This window comes from Pteropus medius, unplaced genomic scaffold, assembly GCF_902729225.1.
Source record: "Pteropus medius unplaced genomic scaffold, Ma_sr-lr_union100, whole genome shotgun sequence".
NCBI lineage: Eukaryota > Metazoa > Chordata > Mammalia > Chiroptera > Pteropodidae > Pteropus > Pteropus medius.
In genome coordinates, this window is record NW_024351543.1 from 11,199,374 (window position 1) to 11,221,732 (window position 22,359).

Genomic DNA, 22,359 nt, shown 5'->3' on the forward strand with positions numbered 1-22,359 from the left:
ATCATTTTTAGTAACCAGAAAAATACACTGAATGCTGAAGATGAAGACTAGAGAGAGCACTCCTCAACACTGATTGCCAGCTAGCTATTAAATGGGGCTGCCTGGGCCTGGAGGACATCTCTTTCAGCTGTCTCCCAAGTCACACCCTAAAACTAACTACAGAGCCCTGAAAACAGAAAACTTAGACATGGCTGAACTGGTGCTGCCCCAGAATACATCTTACGCTGGTGCTGGGTCTTTCTTCAGAAGGACTTAAACTCTAGAGCTCTTACCCCACAAATGTTTTCAACCTCCAAAAGAAACAAGTTGAGGCAGTTTCTTCATTTTGCAGACCAAGAAAAGGTTAAATAATTTATTTAGCAACAACACTGGGATAGTTTTAGATTCACAAATTTACCAAAGTAGCCTAGGTTCTGAGAGGCTATTTTTTAAAGAGATATGCCTTTTCCCCTTCCCTTGTAATAGTACCAAGTAACATTAAACTATCTACTACACCTCAAATACAGGCTGCTATTCAATAAAGACATAATAAGAGAAAGTCATATTTCATTACCTTTGTTTTAAAAAGATAAGGAAAGAATAAGTTTTAGTTAGGCTTTGAATAAAAATGTCCTTAGGAAATACTGACACTGAGTCACTGCAAATTAATATCTCTCTCATGTGGCACATGTTCAGGATCACACTTATCATTACTTTAATTTGAAACTATTTGATAAAAAAGAAATGAGATTTCTATAGATACCAAGGACTTAAATGACTTCTAGCCCTACAACTTCTAACATTTAGTTGAATCTACAATCCATAAATTCATAATATTCTTTAAAGAGATTTTTTGATGCCATTACATTTCAGGTTTTAAAAATATTCCAAATCAATCTCTGAACTGGCTTAGTACCCTACGACTCAGTAACCCCACAGACTCATAAAACACTGATTGCTTCTAAGAATAGAAAACTCATTATCTGATTCTTAACCAAGGTATGCAGACAGTGTAAAAGTGCATGAAGGTAAAAACTTGAAACAATGTCAGAAACAGAAATTGCTTTAAATGAAAAAATTTTGTTCAAGGGAAGACTTGTTAATTTCCTTAAAATGCATTCAATTGAATTCAAGATATATTTACCAAAAGTCCAAAATAAGGCTCTTTTTAAAAACACTGCAGTGGGATACAAGTAAGAATAACACAAGAATCTACACTGAGGGACTTTACAATAACTTTAACATTCTAGAAAACAAATTAGCCAAGTATTATTATCCATATGATGTGATAATTTTTAAATGATCAATATTCCATATGTGAAGGAATGATTTTCTTATAGTGACTAAAGTCAAATATTTCTAAACACCTGAGTCATCATTCTTAATTATGACCATTTCCAATACTCCCACACTGTCCTTACTTCTCCATAAAGATAGCTATTCTCCTAAATTTAAGATCTGAAGTTAAAAATAACAACAAACACATGTTTCACAAAGTATTAAGTTAATGAACTTTCAATTATTAGTTTTTGTATCATCCAACAGTATTTTTTAATTAATATTTTATAAATGTAAGAAATATAAGCAAAATCTACCAATTAACTTCTGTAAATTAGAAGCAATGACACAAGTACTATCACTACTATTAGCATGTATGGTCTGCCAATAGTAAACATACAGAATCAATATGTATATTAAAAATGAGACATATTCCTTTTAAATTAAGCCACATGCCAAATATGCCAGATATGATTTATACCTTAGTTTCACGACCCATCATATACTCAAAAAGCACTTTTCGTAAATACTCAAACTCAGTAGGTTCTCCAAAGAGTGAGACATCAGTATGGTATAAATTTCCACCTGTCAAATAAAAAGAAAATTGAATGATAAAGAAAAAAAACAGAAAAAATACTTATTATTTAGAAAATAAACAAACTAAAAACAGTCGAACAAAGAGATGCATCATGGTACTGCATTGTACATACATTCAGAATTCCAATTGGTGTTTTTCCCTTGGAATAAAAAACAATTAGTATTACAACAATTTTATTTCTCACATCTTTTCCTCCTCCTCCTTTTCTTCCTCCTCTTTCTTCTGACATGACAATTTTAAAAGACTATACTTATAGATAAAATAATTTAAAATGCATGAAATATTAATGCCATTATAGTGGTTTTCAAATACTTTGATTCAACATCTTAAAAAGACCATCATAATAAGTTACAGTTTATCTGTTAATGAAGCTCCATTTCAATCTAAAAGTAAAGAATATAGTTCAGATGTATGAAGTCACACTGTGACAAACTTTAATCTGAATAAATTCATAATTATGCATTATGTAAATATATACTTGCATCCACTTGTAGTAGTGTGGTACACTAGGTAGTCTGAAAAGTGCTCTGCTACCAAGAAACATCAAAATGGTGCATAAAAATATTCTAACTTTGTAGGAAATCCCTAAAGGAGTGGAGAATAGAGGAAAATGAAACCACAGAATTAATGGGAAGGCAAATGAGAATTTGGTAAGGCAAAAACTGAAAAACTGATCCTAAAATTCAAATGAAAGTTCACATGGAGACCAAGAACAGTCAAAACAGTCTTGAAAAAGAACAACAAAACTGGAGAACTCACATGTGTCAACTTCAAAACTTAATACAAACTTATAGTAATCAAGACAGGGTGATACTGGCACAAAGATAAATATATATATCAATGGAAAAGAATTGAGAATTCTGAAATAAAATTTTTAGACAACAAATTTTTAACAAGGGAGCCAAGAATACAATGAGGGAAGGAATAGCTTTTTCAACAAATTGTATTACGACATTGGATATCTATATGCAAAAGAAAGAAGTTAAGACACTCATCTCACACCATATACAAATATTAACTCCAAAGAGACCAAAAAATAAATGTTAGGAATAAAACTATAAAATTCTTCGAAGAAAACAAAAGAGTAAATCTTCATAACCTTAGATTAGCCAGTGGTGTTTTGGATGTGACACCAAAAGCATAAGCAATAACAAAACAGAAAAAGTAGACTTCAAAATTAGAAACTTTTGTGCTTCAAAGAAAAACATCAAGAAAGTAAAAAAAGAACCTACAAAATGAGAGAAAATATTTGCAATCATATATCTGATAAGGGACTTGTATTTAGACTATATAAATAACACTTATAACTCAATAATAAAAAAAAAATTTTTTTAAATGGGCAAAGGCTCCATATAGACATTTTTCCAAAGGAGATATACAAATGGCTAGCAAGTACATAAAAACAGCTTAATATCATTAGTCATGAGGGAAATCAAAACCATGATGAGACATCATTTTATACCCACTGAGATGAGGAAAAGAAAATAACAAGTGTTGGTAAAAATGTGGAAAAATTGGAACCTTCATATACTGTATGTAAAATGGTACAGTCACTTTGAAAACCAGGTTGGAAGTACAGGTAAACATACTTCCAGTTTACTTCATATAGATAAACGCAGAGGTACCAAATGGCCTGCAATCTTACTCTAGGGAGATATCCAAGAAAAAAGAAAATACCTTAAAAACTTGTACACAAATGTTCAAAGCAGCATTGTTCATAATAGTCAAAAAGTATAAACAATCAAAATGTCCACTAACTGATGAATGGGTAAATAAATTGTGGTATCTATATAATGGAGTATTATTTGGCAACAAAGGAAAGACATACTGATTCACGCTACAAAACAGAAGAACCTTGAAAACATGCTAAATGAAAGAAGCCGGTCATAAAGGGTCACATATTGTATGATTCCATTTATATGAAATGTCCAGAATGTTCATAGCAGCTGTAGTCATAGTAGCCCAAAACTAGAAATAGGCTAAATGTCCATTAACTGTGATAGGATAAGAAATTTGTGGTTCATCCATACAATAAAACACTATGCAGCAACAAAAAGGAACAAACTACAACCACATGCAACAACACAGATGAGTCTTAAAAGCATTAATGTTAGGTGACAGAATACAAAAGATACAGATACAAAAGACTGATTTCATTAAGTAAAATTCTAGAAAAGATAAAAATATAAGAGTGGAAAATGAAATTACTGATTGCCAGGGACTAGAGATAGGACATGACCACAACAAGGCACCAGATAACTTATTGGAGTGATGGAACAGTCTCTATTTCTATTTTGTTGGTGGTCACGTTATTGCATACATTTGTCAAATTTCTTAACTGTATATCTGAAAAAAAAAAAGGTGGTTATTACTATGTGTAAATTTTTCCTTAATGACCCTGAATTTTTAAAAAACTGAATAAATAACAGGTAATCACACTGTGCAGCAGGATAATACAATAAGGCTTCAATTATAAGAACTATGGACAATAAGTGAGCCTCTAAATGCCAAAGTTGAAAGTGGCCTTTCATTGTAACTGTACATTTCTTTTGATTTAGAATTTAAATCATCATTTGTTCAGCAGAAGACAAAAACAAAAACAAATGAAACCTCATGAACTATTATTTACACATACGAGACTGGCAAAATCTCACAAGTCAGATAATACCAAGCACTGGTGAGTATGGGAACAATGGAATGCTTGGGCACTGTTTGCAGGACTGTAAACAGACTTGACCACTACAGACAATTTGGCATTACTTCATTAAACTTTGAAAAGTGGAAGACAAGCATATTCTATGACACAGAAATTCAACTCTTACTAATATATCCGAAAGGAACACTTGAAATGTACACCAGGAATCAATGTTCACAGTTAAACTGTTTATAAAAGCAAAATTGAGACAATTCAAATGTCCGCCAATAGGAGAATAAATAAAGTGTGGCATAAAGACATAATGTATTATTATTAAACTCAGTAATGAAATGGTTTAACTATAGCTTCACACATTAGAATGAATCTCAAAATCATAATGCTGGGTGAAAAAAAAGGTAAGAATATGTAGAAAATATATTCAGTATGATAGGATTTGTGTATAGGCCAAAACATATAAAATCATTAAAATAAAATTTCTTCAGGGAACTGCACTTATGCTATAATATAATGACAATGGTCACCCTTAAGAAAGAGCAGAGAGATATAAGATTAAAGAGCAGTATGGCAATGCTCTAGATGGCAGATTCACAGGCGTTAACTAGTCTCCGTACTTGATATTTACACTGCATGTATTTGTATGTTTAGAATATTTCATTTTTTAAAAGTATATACTTTTAGAAAACCCAATTCACTCAAACCACACTTTGCAAATACAGAGTATCAACAACTAAATAATGATAATACACTATTTCCTCTTCAAAAAATATCTATCTATATACTATACTTACGTGTTTCATTCTGCTATATCGATACAAAATGCACGAGTTTACAATGTTTTTCATCTTTCAGAAAAGTAGATTACTTATTTATAGCTATTTTCCTGGAGAAGCAATTAATACCTTTTCCTGTATGGTGAGTGCTCATTTTACTCTTACACTTTAAAGAAACAGCATGGTGAAGAGGATAATGGGCACATTCAACCAGACAACTTGAGTTGTTGAAAGGACTAAATGAGTTGATATACAAAATGTGTTTTATAACAGTAGTTGGCACTTAGTATTATGTATGTATGGGTATTAAATAAACTATATATACATATATACATACATGTATATATGTACACATATACATATATGTATATACACATACATGTATATATGTACACATATACATATATGTATATACACATATACATATGTTTTGTGTATATATGTATATATATGTATATGTGTATATATGTATATATATACACATATACATATAGTTTATTTAATACCCATACATACATATATATACATTAAATAAACTATATATATACACATATATACATGTATATATACACACATATATACACATTAAATAAACTATATATGTGTGTATATATAGTTTATTTAATGTATATATGTGTATATATACACACATATATATGTGTATATACGTGTATATACATTAAATAAACTATATATGTGTATATATAGTTTATTTAATGTATATATGTGTGTATATATATACACGTATATATATGCATTTTATAATTTAAAACTGAGAAATAAAAGAAAATTATGTATGAAATTCTTAAGTTGAAACTAATAAAAAGAATCACTACTACTATTTATGCACTGCTGAGCACTGATTCAGCAGTTCTATGCTGAAAGTTCCATTATGTTGACTTAGCTATGGCAAACAATCTTTGTAGCAGGAGTCTTCTCTGTAATGAGCCATAGGAAACTTCCAAGTTGGTTTTCTCTTCTTCTTGAAGAGCATTTTGGAAAGAATCCAAAGCAAGTCCTTATGTAATTTAATTAAAAATTGTATAGTATCTTATGTTATTTCATAGCAATTAGCATTTTCAAAAACATAAAGAATATATGAAATGGCTTAGATTTATACCCTAGTGCCTGCCATGAAAAAGCAGAAAGCTTTATAAAACATTTAGTAAAATAAAACTATTCTTAATGCAGTGAGGCAGTAAAATTGAGAGTGGAAAACTGTTACAAGATATTCAAAGATCATGATTATCTCAAGGGAACACTACATAAAAATCCAAGCTCATCTATAAAACCCTTTGTAAGTAGCCTACATTATTTAAATTGAGACTAATATTTTCAAATCATCCTTCCCCACTTTGAATATAAGCATGCTCATGAAATTATTTTCTCCTTAAATCCTGGATAAAATTAGTAAATATCTGTAATAGTAAAAAACAGAAGCATGTAAAATGAGTGTGTATGCGTGTATGTAGTGGATTATGTAAACGTTTGATACATACAGAAAAGTCTGGAAGATTGCACATAAATTGTCAACTAGGTCCATTTGGAGAATGGAGCATAAAGTAGGAACTTGAAGTTTCACTTAACACACTTTTGAATTTTTAAACAACAAATATACATTATTTTTTGTTTTAGATTACTACCATTCTTTCCTTAAAACTGTTATTGGTGAATTACACAGGTAAAATATATTCATTGTAAAGAATTAGATTAGCAAAGATAAAAATAAAATCATCTATAAATCTATCAACAAGAAATAACCATGGATAACATAATATGAGGGATCATTCTTGCCTTTGTAAGGTGTCCCCACAGTTGCTGCATATACATTCGTTTCATACTTCTTCAAACGATCTTCTAAATTGTGAATCTAGAAAAAATAAATATTTAAATCATATAAAATTCATATGTAAAACCTTATATAAAAAAAAGACTGCTGTAGCCACTAGATTCTTTAATGCTGAAGACAAGCTCTAGGCAAATAAAATTAATACAAATAGTTTCTTGATATGATACCAAAAGCACAGACAACAAAAGAAAAAATATATATAAATTGGATGTTACTGAAAGTAAAACTTTTGGCCTACAGAAAATGAAAAGACGACCTACAGAATGTGAGAAAATATTTACAAATCATATATCAGATACAGGACTTGTATCCAGATTATGTAAAGAACATTTAAAACCCAACAATGAAAAATCAAATAACCTAACTAAAAAATAAGCAAAGGACTTGAATAGATGTTGCTTCCAAAGATATACAAATGGCCAACAAGCAGATGATAAGATGATTACCATCATTAGTCATTAGGAAAATGCAAACTAAAACCATATGAAATAAACTTCGTACTAACTAGAATGGCTACATTTAAAAAATTTCTTGGCAAGAATGTGTAGAAATTAGAATCCTCATACTGTGTTGGTGGGAATGTAAAATGGTGCCACTATGTAAAACAGTTTGGTGGTTCCTCAAAAAGTTAAACATATAATTACCATATGACCTAGCAATTGCACTCCTGGATATGTATTCCAAGTGTTCAAACAAAAACTGTACACAATTTACTTAGCAGCACTGTTCACAATAGCCAAAATGTAGAAACAACTCAAACATCCATCAACTGATGAATGGATAAGAAAATGTGGTATATCCATAAAATGGAATATTATTCAGCCATAAAAAGAAAGGCAGTATTGATACATGCTATGGCATAAATGAACCATAAAAACATCTTGCTAACTGAAAGAAGCCAGATAATATTATAGGATTCCATTCATATTAAATACTCAAAACGGACAAAACCATAGACACAGAAAGCAGATTAGTAGTTGTAGGGGCTGAGGAAGGAGGTAATGAGGAGTGATGGTCAGTGGACATGGGGTTTCCTTTAGGGGTGATAAAATGTTCCGGAACTAGAAAATGATGATGGTTTCACAACACTGTGAATGAACTAAAGGTCAATGAATCATATGCTGCAGGGTTAAAATGGTCAATTTTGTTATATGTATTTTACTACTATAAAATAACTAACACAAAAATTATAATAGGACAGTTTGAAGATTTGAGGATGGTAAAAGAAGGGAATTTTAACCCTGAGAACAGATGAGGAAAGTTACACTATTGAGAAGTAGAAAAGAAGTAACACTGGGACTTAGTACAGCAGGTCTTTGAATCAGGTTGTTTCATTCAACTTCATTTTAACGTTGATGAAAAAAAAAAAAATCAATTCCTGCTGGGGCTGCTGTCTGTGTGGGGTTTGCACATTTGACCCATGCCTACGTGGGTTTTCTCTGGGCACTCCAGTTTCCTCCCACATCCCAAAGATGTGCACATTTGGTGAACTAGCGTGTCTACATTGTCCCACTCAGTGTGTGTGTGTTAGTGGCCCTACGATGGAAGGGCGTCCAGCCCGGGGTGGGTTCCCACCTTGTGCCCTGAGCTGCCAGGATAGGCTCCAGCCACCTGTGACCCTGAACTGGAATAAGTGAATTGGAAAATAATGATCTTACTTGTTTTTATTCATCTTTCTTAAATGTATGTCTAGCTCACGTTTATGTCAATGTTTACTATTAGAAGTGTTTTAGGTCTTTAATAGAAGTTTGGTAATGTTTTTGTGACCAGAAAATAGGCTGCAGGAACTTAACCCTTATATCAATTATCCTGCAGTAAAACTGGTTTCATTATACGTTGTTTTGCTTAAAGTCGCAATTTCCATTAACCAACTGAAAACATTAAGTGAAAACTTACTTTACTTATCTTTATGGATTTAAAAAAAAGTATTATGAAAAATTTCAAATATACTCAATACAGATCCATCACCAAGTTTCAATAATTACCAAGATTTTTATATGAATTTTTTTAAAAACTTGAATATACCTGAAGATTTAGCCTTCAAATAGCCTGCTGACCTAAGTCACTATTCCTCTGGTTTGGAAAAAGTCTACTAATGGTCATGCACCACAGATACATATATACTGGTGTTTGCATGTTTGTGCATCCTTCTAGGAGTACTTATCTGGTCCTATTTAAATCGAATTACTGGATAACATGTGGACGAATCATATTTAAGTCAAGGCAATTTAACCACAAGGAAAAGTAGTAAAGATTGATGTTGACATATTTTCCCTCTGATAAAACCAAAAATAAGCATTTTTAGAACTTATTACAAATTAAATAAATACAAATTTTTATCCAAAATATTAAGCACTAGAGACAATAGGATGTTTAAATATATGTAATCACAAATTTACAGAGATATCCATCTTTATAAGACAAGACTGCAAAGCCAGCTATTAAATCAGTTCTTTTTTCTAGTTAAATGAGATCCAAGTACATACTAACATAATTTAAGAAAGTTCAAAATAAAAGGCACCAATTAGATCTCTACCTGTTCTCTGAATTCTTGCTCTTTCAACTTTGAATCACTGATCAGAGTAGTCTTCTGTGCTAGCTGTGTCTGAAAGAAAAAGAGTCAGATCTGAAGTGCATACATAGGTTTTAACACTGCCTGGACGTATTTCCATACTGCTTGGGAAATTTTTTTCTTATTAAAACAGTTTCTTTATGTTTTAACTTAAAACACAGAATGCTCCTGAAAACACACTACCTTCAGTCAAATTCTATAAAGATTTAGTGTTACCTGCAGCTCCATAATTGTTACCTGAAAATGGAAAAGAAAAAAATGAGTGTATAAAATAAAATCTGTAAGAAACAATATATTGAAATATGAAATTATAAGAAAATAAGAATTCAGTGTTATAGTCTTAAGAGAATGGTCAGATTTGAAATGAGACAACTTTTAATATTTGATTTTAAACTTGGTCTGTTATATAAACTATCACAGTGTAAGCATACACAAACAATGGTAAACACAAAGAAAAAGGACTGGAAGGCCATTCATCGAATTCTTAACAATGATTACCACTTAGCAGGGGAGGTGCCCACTAAGGAGAGTTTATTCTATATATGACTCTTTTTCAACAAAAATATATACACGCATGTATTGTTTGTATAATTTTTAAAAATTAAACATATTAACATCTAGTATAAGATGAGCTTTTTAGGGAAACTTCTAAAGAACTATTTCTGGGAATCCACTCTGAGCTATAACCACAAATTATTTTTCATTGAACTCACTGATATGTAATTCAAGATATCCCAGAAACAACCAAAGATATTCGAGAAGGATAAAAATTCATCAAGAATAAAATTAAATATTTTTATAGTAGAAATAAAAATTAAAGATATTTTCTCTCCTTTCTTATGACACAGGTAAAGGACTCAGAAGACCTTCTGAATATTAATTTCATAATCTTTCAATACTCTATGGCATTCCAATACAGGTCAAAATGCCAGAATATGCAACATTAATACTTATTTTGATGCTAAGGAAGAGAACATGTTAGACAGTGAAATATATGTATTCTTCTCATAGGAAGTAATATTTCATAACACTTGGTATCATGATTAAATGGCAAAAAAATTAAAAACCAAAATATAAGAGAATTAACTTAGTTGCTATTAAAGAAAGACACAGTCTACTCAGCTTGGTACCGTGTTAAGGTACCAAGTAGCACACAGTATAGCCTTTATAAAGGCTCTTCTCTCCATTTTGGAAAAGTGATCCATGTAATTGGTTGTCTGGAAAATTGCTAACTGGTAATTGACATTCTGTAATGAATCCTCTATCTCAAGGATGAAGACATGAACACTGTTCACCTAACTTTCCAAGGCCCTAGTGACCATGCTATGAAAAGACTGGATGAGAGAGAGTATTTTAGGAAGTAAAATGGTACACTGTTCAGCTTCTCAAACTCAGGCCCACATGCCCTGTGGGTATGCACTTGATGGGGTGCACAGTGAGACAGGAAGCCACTGCATAAACATAGCCTATCTTTCACAGTATCAATTTTACTTAAAGACTGGGATTATAAAAATAATCCCACTGCATTTACATCTGGCTCATTAACCGAGGAGAAAAGCAGAAATTGTTTTTCTTAATGGTATATAACTAAAAACATTTTATTTGATTACAAATAAGGATATATTATAGAGTAGAATATATTATAGAGTAGAATATAAAATTTATATGAATTTTTAACACAAAGTTAAAAATCTAAAATTATCACACTTTCTATGAACTTTTGGCTATGCTCAGGGCTACAAGATTCGCTTTCCTCTGTTCTTTCCTCAGGAAAGACAGAAACACGGAAATGTCTAGGCTTTGAAGTCTAGAAGATTGGGTTTAAATTCCCAATACAACATTCATTGCATGAGATTGACTGTTTCATCTAACTTCTTTGAACATTAGTTTCACTGTCTATAAAATAGATGAAAAGATTTTTCTTAGGATTAAATGACGTAGGTATGTATGTTAGTAAGCGAGTCAAATAATGGAATTCACGATGTTTTCAAAAAACGTGTGACACAAACTCCAGTTCCTCTCACTTTATCATTGCCAGGGTTTTCTTCCTGCTGTAGCCCTTGCTGATACTTCTGTAGCTCCTCAAGTTGAGTCTGCAGGTCCATTACTTTTGCAGTCATTTCTTCTTCACGAGCCTTTAGAATTAAAAAAAAAATTAATAAACATGTCAAAAAAAAAACAACAAAAAACCAGTAGAGAGGCAACACAGTGTAGAGCAAAACTATCTCTGTAGGAGAAACAAACCATTTTTACTGTAATTCATTACTGTGCTCTGAGCAGTTTCCTTCATGCCCAACTTTTAACTCTTTTTAATGCTACTCACTATTCCTGGGATATCATTTTTCCCCACCTTCACTCCCTCTGCTCTCACCCTATAAAGCTCATCAAGCTAATTCTTCCTCCTTAAACTAGGGTTCCCAAGTTTAAGCAATAATTAGGTGTATAACAGTATTGTGACAGAATTATAATACAAAGCCTGTGTTTTAAGACTTTGGCTCTTCCTATATTGGACTGTATTTCCATAAAATGGCAATTAATTTAAACTAGTAGATACTTCTATGCACAGCTCTGCCCAGCCAGCTGGTGACTTACTGATCATAAGTTGTACAAGTTTTTTCCCAGCCCCTTTGAATGGCTGTATAATTCAAGAGATGGTTCTTTGTCCTAGTTCAGCAAACCTGCACATCTACACATCTGTTCCCAAACAGCAGCAGTTCTTTAAGGTAAAATGTTTAACTAAAATCTATTTTTGAAAAATTAGTTACTGTCCAATGTATTGGTTACCAATTTATTGTCTCTACTTGCCCCAAACTTTGCAAAAAACAGACAAGACTGTGAAAGTAATATGTGACTTAGTGGCCAAAAAAATCCTTCTAATAAAATTTGGCATACAAATTGCTGTCTCTCCTGTTTTGACTATCCTGGTAAAAGGCTGTTGCCCATCCTTACATTTCATTTGTCTTGATAACTGCCATGATTTATTATACGACGCAGTCTAGCACTCTCCTTGCTCTTATAAATCTTGCAATAACCTTTGTGCAAAAAGAACATTTGGAATTGGAATATTGATCAGATTTAAGTAATGAAGACAGGACAAGTGTTTGCTGAGTAAGAGTCCAAACAGGAAAAACAACCATAAACAGGTTATCTGATTTAATGGATGCTGACTTGCCAGAACCAAGAAACAATAAGTCTCAAAAACAAAAACAGATCAGTCCCATGGCATAAAATAAGGCAATGTACCACAGGACACATGCAAATCTAACTTTAAATACCACTTGTAATGAACTTAGACCACCTGAAAAAGAACCAACCCCTTCTCTCAACATAAGCAAAGCAGGGATCTCCTTCAAGATCTCCCCATGGAGGCACGCTTTAACCTAGCCACCACCCCTAAAACACCAAACACCAGAAACTACTGTAAGTACATTACTGCCCGCAGTCTTGGTTTACTGTTTTTATTCTACCAGGCTGTGTAGATGTCTGTATCAATGAAATTTAGTCCTGTTTGAAAGTATCATCTGTTATATGTACTTATACAGTTAGGCCCAGATTTTAATATGACAATTAGCTATGTCTGACATTTCCTTTGACAGTTGTGAGACACCAATCTAAAGCAAGCCCTCTAAGAATTAGAAAAGAATCTTTCATGTGTTATTTCTAATCTAAGAAACAGTTCCATAATTTCTTTTGTAAAACTTTTTAGTCTTCCTGAGGGAGAAAAACAGTACTGCTTGCTTTGAAGTAAAAACAGTAAGAAAAACTAGTTAAATTGAAGATTTATGCACATACATGGAAATTATGTTTTAAAGACTACTTCTTATGCCAAAGCCAAATCACTAAAATACAACCAACATCAAAAAGAAACCAGTTTTGTATCCATTGTAGCTTTAGGAGCTACTTTCTCCCAATGAAACTGCACTGAGGCTGGGACTATGGTGATTAGGTAAGCTTCCTTACTTGTGTGTATTCAATTCCTCCTTTGAGATGTCATCACCCTCTGACCAAATAAATTCTTCTCGGCCCTACCATGTGTCATCTCCTTCAAATTTATCAGGTGTCTAGTATGAGCCAAGCATTTGGCTATGGTCCTCAAGACTAGAGATGAATAACAAAATCCCTGCCCACAAGATGCTTACAGTCTAGGGGAGAGGTCTGATACATTAATATATCCCTGCGCATACATGTATGACAAAAATCACATGTTTCAAGTGAAGTAATAAATATAGATGAGTACCAAAGGAACACAGATGTAATTAATTCCATTTCAGGAGTTTCCAAAAGAATGATAAGTGAAAATGTGATGCAGAAAAATACACTTTGAAAGGCTAACTTTGGGTAGAAAAGAGAAAAAATAAGAGTGTTATCTATGATAGTAAAGGCAGGAAAATGAAAATGTTTCCGTGCTCTGTTATTAATAAATCACAGGATTATTTTAGATGACAAAAGCACAACATTCTATAATATCATCATAAGACAAATCATCAATCTATTAACAGCTTTTCAGAAGGGAAAAAAACATCGCTATATAATACATACAAATCACATCTAAAACTCCAATTCCAGACATTTGTAAACAGGAAAATAGTAAGAGAATATGTCTCAGAATCAAAGTAAATGGTGTTTGCTGAGAATTGTTAGTATAGACTTTTAGTAATATTTATGATTTAAAAAAAAAATTCTTCAAGACAAATTATGTAATTGGGTGTTTAGATGAGGACTGCCTTTTTAATCACAAAGTCAAGCCCAGACCTGGCAGTTGAAAGCCTAGGGCCACAATGTCCAATACAGTAGTCACTAGCCATCCTAGAACTGTGGCCATGAGCACTTTGAATGTAGCTAGTCCAAACTGAGATGGGCCGTAAATATGAAAACATACTAATTTCAAAGAACACATATATAATTTTTATACTGGCCACATATTGAAATAATATTTTTGATATAATGGGGTAGTTAATATATTATTAAAATTAAGTTCACCTGTTTATTTTTTTTTTTAATGTGGCTACTAAAAACTTTAAATTACATATGTGGCTCACATTTGTGGCGTGCATTATATTTCTAATAGACAGTGCTGGTCTAAGACACAGGAAGGAGCTTGGAAGAGAGTCTACCCAACTCTTTTGTCCACCCTCCACTTTCTGCCCACTTGCTCTGCTACTCTCAGCCTAAAGCTTGGAAGTCCATTCCCTTCATTTTCCCTAATAAACAGCAGAGTCTCAAGGATGAATCATACCAGAGGCTAACCTCTCTCCCTGCTCCCTCACCCCTCAGAGGTTTGTCATGACCTAAGGAAATTTACCATCTGGTAACCCACAATCCAGAAACAGAGTAGTAGTTCATAAAAGGGAATTCTATAGCTGTGGCAAATGAAGCTCCCAGACTTGATAAATAACTGTTGCCTTCCTCAAGTTCCTGTCTTAGGGAAAAGTCTTTATAAAATATATAAAGCTAATGAAGGGTCACTGTTCTATCACTCGCTGTAGTTATAGGGAAATCATTCAACTATGCTAAACTTTTCTTTCTGAGAAGGAAAAACAGAAGATGAAACTAAACTAACTTCAGTGTATCTTCCAATTCCAACATTCTCTAAGGAATTCAAGAAACAATAGTATAAACTTCACACATATATGTATACTCTATGGAAGTTTAAGAAAATGTGAAATCATTTGAATTTTTTCATAATGCAGTCTAAAAATTCAAATAGTATAAAAAGGTGGCATTTATATGCAAGTGTCATATCTTGGAATTTCAGCCCTTTCAATTACATTTAAAATTATTATTAGGATCTATTCCTGGCTCAAACTTCTATTGCTGCCATAGTCAGTCGAGACATGATTCTCTGATTTACACATCCTTAATCAAGAGGTTCTTAGCATATAGTAAAATAAGGCTTGTAGTAACTAAAGAATCTGCAACCTAACGAAGCATAATTTTCATTGTTTTACATTTGAAAATGTTCTGGAGTTCAAAATACGCACTAGCATTCGGAGCTTATCTTCACACACTGTCATTCAAAAATGACCATGATCATCTACCATTAGTAAAGTACATTGAAATAACCTTTCACTAAATATAAAAGATTGAACTGATGCATTCCTTTTTTTTTTTAATCTTCTTTGTCCCTTGAGAACAAAAAAAAACCATGCAAACTGGATAGGGATGGAATAAAGTCAACCGGTCCTCCTGAAAAAATCCCAGCTACGTAGCCACACTAAAACACTCTAACTCTCCTTATACTCAGACTTCACCCAAGCACTCTCCTTATACTCAGACTTCACCCAAGAACTCTCATTTCTTAGTCTGGCTCTCTCACAATTTAGCCTGACTTTGATAAAGGAAAGAGAATACATTCTTCCCTTTTGCAACTCACTATTGCTTCAATACTTGCCAACTGGACTGCACTTCTTGATTAGCAGAATCTGATCAAGGAACTATAATCTTGGGGAAATCAATTAAACTTCTTATAAATCTACATACTGTGTAGAAATACCAATTTAGATAATTGAGCCAAAAAAAAACCCCTCTATACGTTTAAAAAAAACAAACAAACAAGAAATCTGACAGTCCAATCTTATTTAGCACTACCATGAAATCTACTATAGCTAAATTTCAAAATAGAAAAAGAAAATAAAGTACATCAAGGATTTCCTCATATCTTTTGGCTGTTCTTCTTATATCTTCTTCTTTCTCTGTAATTTTTTTATGTAACTGATTTGTCTCTTCTTGATGGCTTTCCAAAAGTTCAGCCTCCACTTCCTGGGCTTTATCTAATAAATAAAAATGGACACACATGAGAAAACACATTAGGTAAGAATATCTACATCCCAATTGCAGTTAAGAACCCATGTTCCACATCGAATTTGATGAAAATCAACTGAACAAATGTACCCTTCCCACAGAGCAGAAGTATCTTTACGAGTTAATTAATTAGCCAAAGCTTTCAGGTTCTTTCACCTGCTCCTCCTCTCAGTAAGGCAAACCACTGCCAGGTAGTACAGAGGTTCCCATTAGAGAATTTTCCTGGCCAAGAATCATTTTTAGTCCAGTTTAATTACCTAGAGCATTTTGCACAGTGTGAAAAAGAATAAGCTTAAATTATAAATAGTTTCTGCTGATTCTGATTTGTTCTTTATTGAACTGAAAATGTTCCTTACCAATGGTTTCTTTTATGGTCGTTTCCAGCTCTTGTTCCTTTTGTGCCAGCTGTGTATGAAATTCCCTCATCAGCTGTTTTAATGTGGAATTGTGCTTCAACTCAAGATCTTCCTGCTCCTGCCTGAGTAACGAAAATATAGAGTTAACTGTCATCAAAACAAACAAACAACAAAAAACAAACAAGATGTAAAGAGTTACCTGGTCTTCAAAACATACAGTATGATCTCAGTGGTATAAAAACATTTTTAAAGACATGCATGCGTGTGTGTCTAGGCACAGTAAACTACTTCTGGAAGGGTATATAAACTATGATTACCTCTATGAAATGGTCCTGGGGATTTAGAATTTTTTCTTTTCCACTTAAAATTTTTCACCATACACATCTATCTCACATAATGATAATGCTAATCCTAAAATAACAAAATTGAAAATAATTCCTTGGCTATGTACCTAATAACCATGATATTACATGTAAGAATAGGTTTTCCCTCCCAAAAGAGGACAGGGAATAACACTGCCTCTTGACTTAAATTGCTTTTATTTCTCCTCAGTATGTAACTTACTAGATTTATGCTTAATACTTTGGGTGGGTGAAACAACTGTATTAAGCTCCAAAAAAGGGACCAATTAGGGAGGATTTTGTGCTAAAAAAAAAAAACTTACTTGATTCTCTCTTCCATTTCTTGTTCATATTCTTTCTTTGTTATATCCAATTCTAGCTGATGCTCCTTCCTCAACATTCGAATATCTTTCTGCAATTTCACAATCTCCTTGCTCAGCTTCTGCTTCTCCTGCTCTGCCACTGCTAATTTAAACTCCAGGTCACTGTGCTCAGCCTCCATGTTACTAAGCGATTTGGGTTGGACCACATGTGATTTGGGCTTTTCTTCAGCACTTTCTTCCAAAATTTCTGTGGGTTTACTTTTTCCATCCATCTGTTGTAAAGCTTGTAATTTTTCATATTTTGAGGTCAACTCCTCCATTTCAACTCTATGTCCTTCCTTCTCTCTTGCTAAGCAGGAATCCAGCTCTTTTATCTTTTGCTCCAAAATTTGACAGGTTAGTTCCTTCTCTTGGAGGATTTTCTGGACGTTATCGACCACATTTTCCGAGTTTTGCTTTGTCTCTATGTTATTTTTACCTCCCTCTTCTTCCACATGCTGGGATACTACTGAAGAATATTTCCTGTTTTTTTCTTCAAGTTCTTCTTGAAGATGATTTATCACAGCTTGATCCTCATGCTGCTTTTCTTCAGCATGTTTTATCTTTATTAAGAGCTCCTGGTATTTGCACTGCATTTCAGAAAGAGAAGAACATGTTTCTTTTTTTTCCTGCTCTAGCCTCTGCAATAGCTTTTCTTTTTCAATTACGTTTTTTTGTAAAACACTGACTTTTTCCTCACATGCCTTCTGCACACAACCTTGGGAATCTGCCTCTTGCTCAGTACATGCTGCCACATTTTTTGCTGATCTGGGCACAACTGACGTTTCTGACTGTGGTGAACTTTCCATTGACTTAAGTTTTTCTTCCAAGATATAAATTTCTCTCTCTCTTTCTTGCAGTTTTGTATTTAGCTCACTCAAATGGCTTTCTGTATCTTTTTTATACTGCTGTTCTTTCTCTTCCATTTGAGATAACAACTGCTTCTTGATGGCAGCAACTTTTTGTTCAGCCTTTTTCTTCAGTTCTGCTAATTTTGCAGCACTCTCTAACTCAAGTCTATCTTCCAAAGCCTTTAATGCCTCTTCTTTGCTTTTCACACTGGAATTCACATGTTCCAATTCTTTCTTCTTAGTTTCAAGTTCAGATTTCATGAAAGCCACTTGCTTTTCAAGACTTAAGACTTTTTCTTCAGCTTCTTTAACCCTGTTGTCCTTTTCTTCTCCTAACTCTTGAATGTGTTGAAGTTTCTGAACCATTTCGTTCTGTTCAATATCCTTTTGTTGATTGTAATTTTTAAGAACTTCATTTAAAGACTCAATTTCAACTGTTTTCTGAGTAATATGCTCCTCTAATTCTACAATTTTTGCTCTTTGAGTTTTTAACTCAGTCTCTAAATTACACTCCTTTTTCTCCATCTTGCTCTTCTTATCTTCCATTTCACCCTTTAAACATTCAAATCTTTTATTTTGCTGATCGAGGTCTTCCTTCAATAAAGTTGCCTGCTCATCCTTTTCATTGGCTTCCTTTGTTTTTAAGTCAAGTTGCATCTGCAATTCTTTAATAGTATTTTGATATTGTGTAAATTTTGACTGTGCTTTCTTCTTCCATTCTGAGAATTTGTTGGACACGTGATCTACCTGTTCAAGAGCAGAAATTTTCTCTTTACTCAGAGTTTCAACTTTTAAAGATAAATCTTGTACCTGATCCAGCAATTCACATTGTTCCTCATCATATCGCTTACTTAGTGATGAAATAGCTGCTTCTTTTTCAGTCAGGCTAATACTATTCTGAAGTTGAGCATTCAAATCAGTTACTTGTTTACTCAGATTGCTGATCTCTGATTTTTTTTCTTTAAGCTCTTCTTTCATCAGTGTTAGAGCATTGATGTTTTCCGATAACTCCTTCTTCAACTGTGTGATACAAGACTCCTTTTCAGAGGCGGCCTGTTGCTGATTGCCTCCCTCTTTCTGTAAGACTTCTTTTTCTGTTACAAGACCTTCAATTTCAGCCTTCAAGCTCTTAATTTGATTTTCCTTTTCTTCTAACCGATTAGTAGCCTGTTGAAAAGAACTGTTTAGTCTGTTTTGCTCTTCTGTTAGCTGTCTAAGTTGTGCTTCTAATTCAGAAACTTTGCAAGTTTTAATTTGTAGTACCTCCTTAACTTTAGTTGTGTGGTGTTGACAATGGGAAATTCTAGAGAGAATGGCATTAATTTTGCTATTACAAATGTTGATCAGTTCATTTGTTTTAGCTTGTAATAAGGCTTCAGTTTTCTCAGAGTAAATGTCCAGCTGAACTGCTAGTTCCTCAGACAGTTTTTTGAATTCCAAGCTTTTGTCTTCCAGGCTTTTCTTATTTCTTTCATGTGAAGCTTTCAAACTCTGGTATTCTTCATCTGTGGTTTTCAACTTGTCGGTCAACTCAGAAACCTTAAGCTTATCTTTTTCTGCCAGCATCTTCAGTTCGACCACATACTCTTGAAGAAAAGTATTTTCCTTCAGAGAATCCTTCAAGTCAACTTCTAGCTTCTCAAGTTGCGCTTTCAGTTGAGTTTCATTTTGTGAGAGAGAATTCATGTGAGCAGACTTCTGGTTTAACTGTTCCTTTAACTCCTTTAATATTGTATCCTGTTTAACACTTTCTTCCTTCAGCCATGTTATTTCTTTGTTCATCTCTTCTTTTTCACACCCAAATATGAGGATCTTTTGCTTCAGTTCTGCAACCTCTTGTTCTTTTTCCTGCAGTTGAACTTCATGTTTCTCCTGAAGTTCTTCAGCCTGCTGATTAAGTTTCTTTTCCCAGACTGATATGACATCATTGAGTTCTCGCCTATGCCCTTCAGTAAGACTTTCTATTTGCTCCTTTTGGTTTGTTTCCAGTCTTGACACTGCATCATTGATTCCAGCTGAGTTAGCCTGTGCCATTTCCAAAATTTTGGCATTAAACTGTTTTTCTTTCTGACTAAGTTCTAGAACAGTATTTTCAAGCTCTTTTTTAAGTTTGGCTTCCTGATCCAATAATTTCTTCTTTAATGTTTCCTGCATCTCCTTTCCTTTTTGTTTAATTTTTTCCATCTTTTTTTCTTGATTTTTAAATTTGGTTTCATATTCTTCATGCAAAATACTAATACTGTCCTCCTTGGCTGATAATTTCTGTTTGAGTGTTTCAATTTCTTTGCTCTGTTCTTCTCTCATTCGTAAAATTACATTTTCCTTTTCCATCAAGATTTGATTTGTCTGTTCCTGCTCTATGTTACTATCTTTAAGATGGGACTCATAAAGTTGGGTTAAAGACTTTACTTTTTCCTCCATTTCACAATTCTGTTTCTCAAGTTGCTGCATTAAGTCCTGCACCTGGATTTTGTGAGTGTCTAATTCAGTACAAAAGTCTTTCTTTTGTGTTTCAACTTCAGCTATCTGTTGTGTAAGAAGAATTCTTTCTGCTTCTAAATCCAACAACTTCTGTTGCAACTGGGCCAACTGTTCCTCGTGTGCTTTTGCCTGTTCATGTGTGGTATTCTCATGTGACTGAAAAAGATCCAGCTTAGCAGATACCTGCTGGAGTTCCAATTCAGATCTTTTAATATCTGCCTCTAAATTTTCCACATGAACCTGCTGTTCTTTCAACTGCTTATCCTTTTCCTTCAGAAGAAGCCCAAGTTGATTAATTTCATCTTTTAATGCCTTCTCAGTTCTCTGAATGGACATCTCTTGTTCTTTGATAATACTGTCAACTTGTTGCTGGTGATGATTTTTCTGTTCATCCAGCTTGGCCTCTAATTCCTGCTTCACTTTATCTGCTTGATCCTTTAGTACAGAAAGTTCCTCTTCTAGCTTATCGCGGGCTTTTAATATGTCTGACAGTTCAGAAGACAATGATTCCAGTTCTGTTTGCTTCACATCGAGCTTTTCTAAAGTCTTTTCATTCATCTCTTCTATATGGGCCTGGAAGAGACTCTCTTTGTCTTTCAACAATATTTCTTTTTCTTGTTCATACTTTTCTCTAAGCTTTTCCATTTCGGTCTGATGCTGTTGCTTCAAGACTTGGAGTTTTTCAGTCCAAAGGTTATCCTGCTGATGCTGCAGGCTTTCCAATTCTGTCTTGTGTTTTTCAACCATGATTGTAATTTCTTTATTGTGCTTATTTTTTTCAGCTTCCAAATGAACAGCTAAATCTTCTGATTGAATTTTGCTTTCTTGTAAGCTTTTTTCCAAAGAACTTTCTAATTCAAGAATTCTCTGTTAATAAAACAAATGTATTTTTATTAAGTACAGACTTATTTAATAGTGATGATATACATAGCATAATGTCTACTCCTACTTAAAGATTAAAATTTAGATAAATAACTACATATCATGCCAAAGAGTAAACAGGACAAAGAATCTGTACTCAATACCAACAGGAACTATATAACAAAGAAAAGATTCTATTTTTGACATAGCTCACAATTCCAGACTCTTTCTACCTACTTAGGTAATTATTTCAACTACCTATATTTCAAAAATATATTTCATAAAAGAGTTAACAGCAATTTTTGGTAGAAACATGAGTGTTTTTGGTGTTTTTTAAGGCCTATGATTGTATTCTATTACTTTCATAATTTAATTTTAGAAGATAAATCATGTATCTGATTTGTCTACCCCCCAAATTATTATTTAGAAGATATTTTGCAAAAAAGAAGGAACTTGCACAAATTTTACAAAGAAAATACTGATTTTATTATTTCATGAAAATACTAATCTTGACTCTGACAGGAAAGGGGCTAAGACACAGCCACAGAATGTCAGAGCAGGTCTTAAGAAATTACCAAATCCAATCTCTTCATGTAAGAGGTGA

The 22,359-nt window shown here is 33.1% G+C and overlaps 1 protein-coding gene across 9 annotated transcripts in view; it reads right to left on the reverse strand.

The window, feature by feature from the left end:
• Positions 1-22,359, reverse strand: part of GOLGA4 (golgin A4) — a 90,956-nt gene that overhangs the window by 13,222 nt on the left and 55,375 nt on the right. For all 9 annotated transcript variants that reach the window (XM_039843325.1, XM_039843324.1, XM_039843321.1 and 6 more), the window contains 8 exons: positions 17,524-21,761; positions 16,860-16,981; positions 16,342-16,472; positions 11,727-11,837; positions 9,919-9,939; positions 9,667-9,735; positions 7,076-7,151; positions 1,739-1,842 (listed from right to left, as the gene is read on the reverse strand). In XM_039843325.1, coding sequence (XP_039699259.1) covers positions 1,739-1,842; positions 7,076-7,151; positions 9,667-9,735; positions 9,919-9,939; positions 11,727-11,837; positions 16,342-16,472; positions 16,860-16,981; positions 17,524-21,761 — 4,872 coding nt within the window. The remainder of the gene's footprint in view (positions 1-1,738; positions 1,843-7,075; positions 7,152-9,666; positions 9,736-9,918; positions 9,940-11,726; positions 11,838-16,341; positions 16,473-16,859; positions 16,982-17,523; positions 21,762-22,359) is intronic.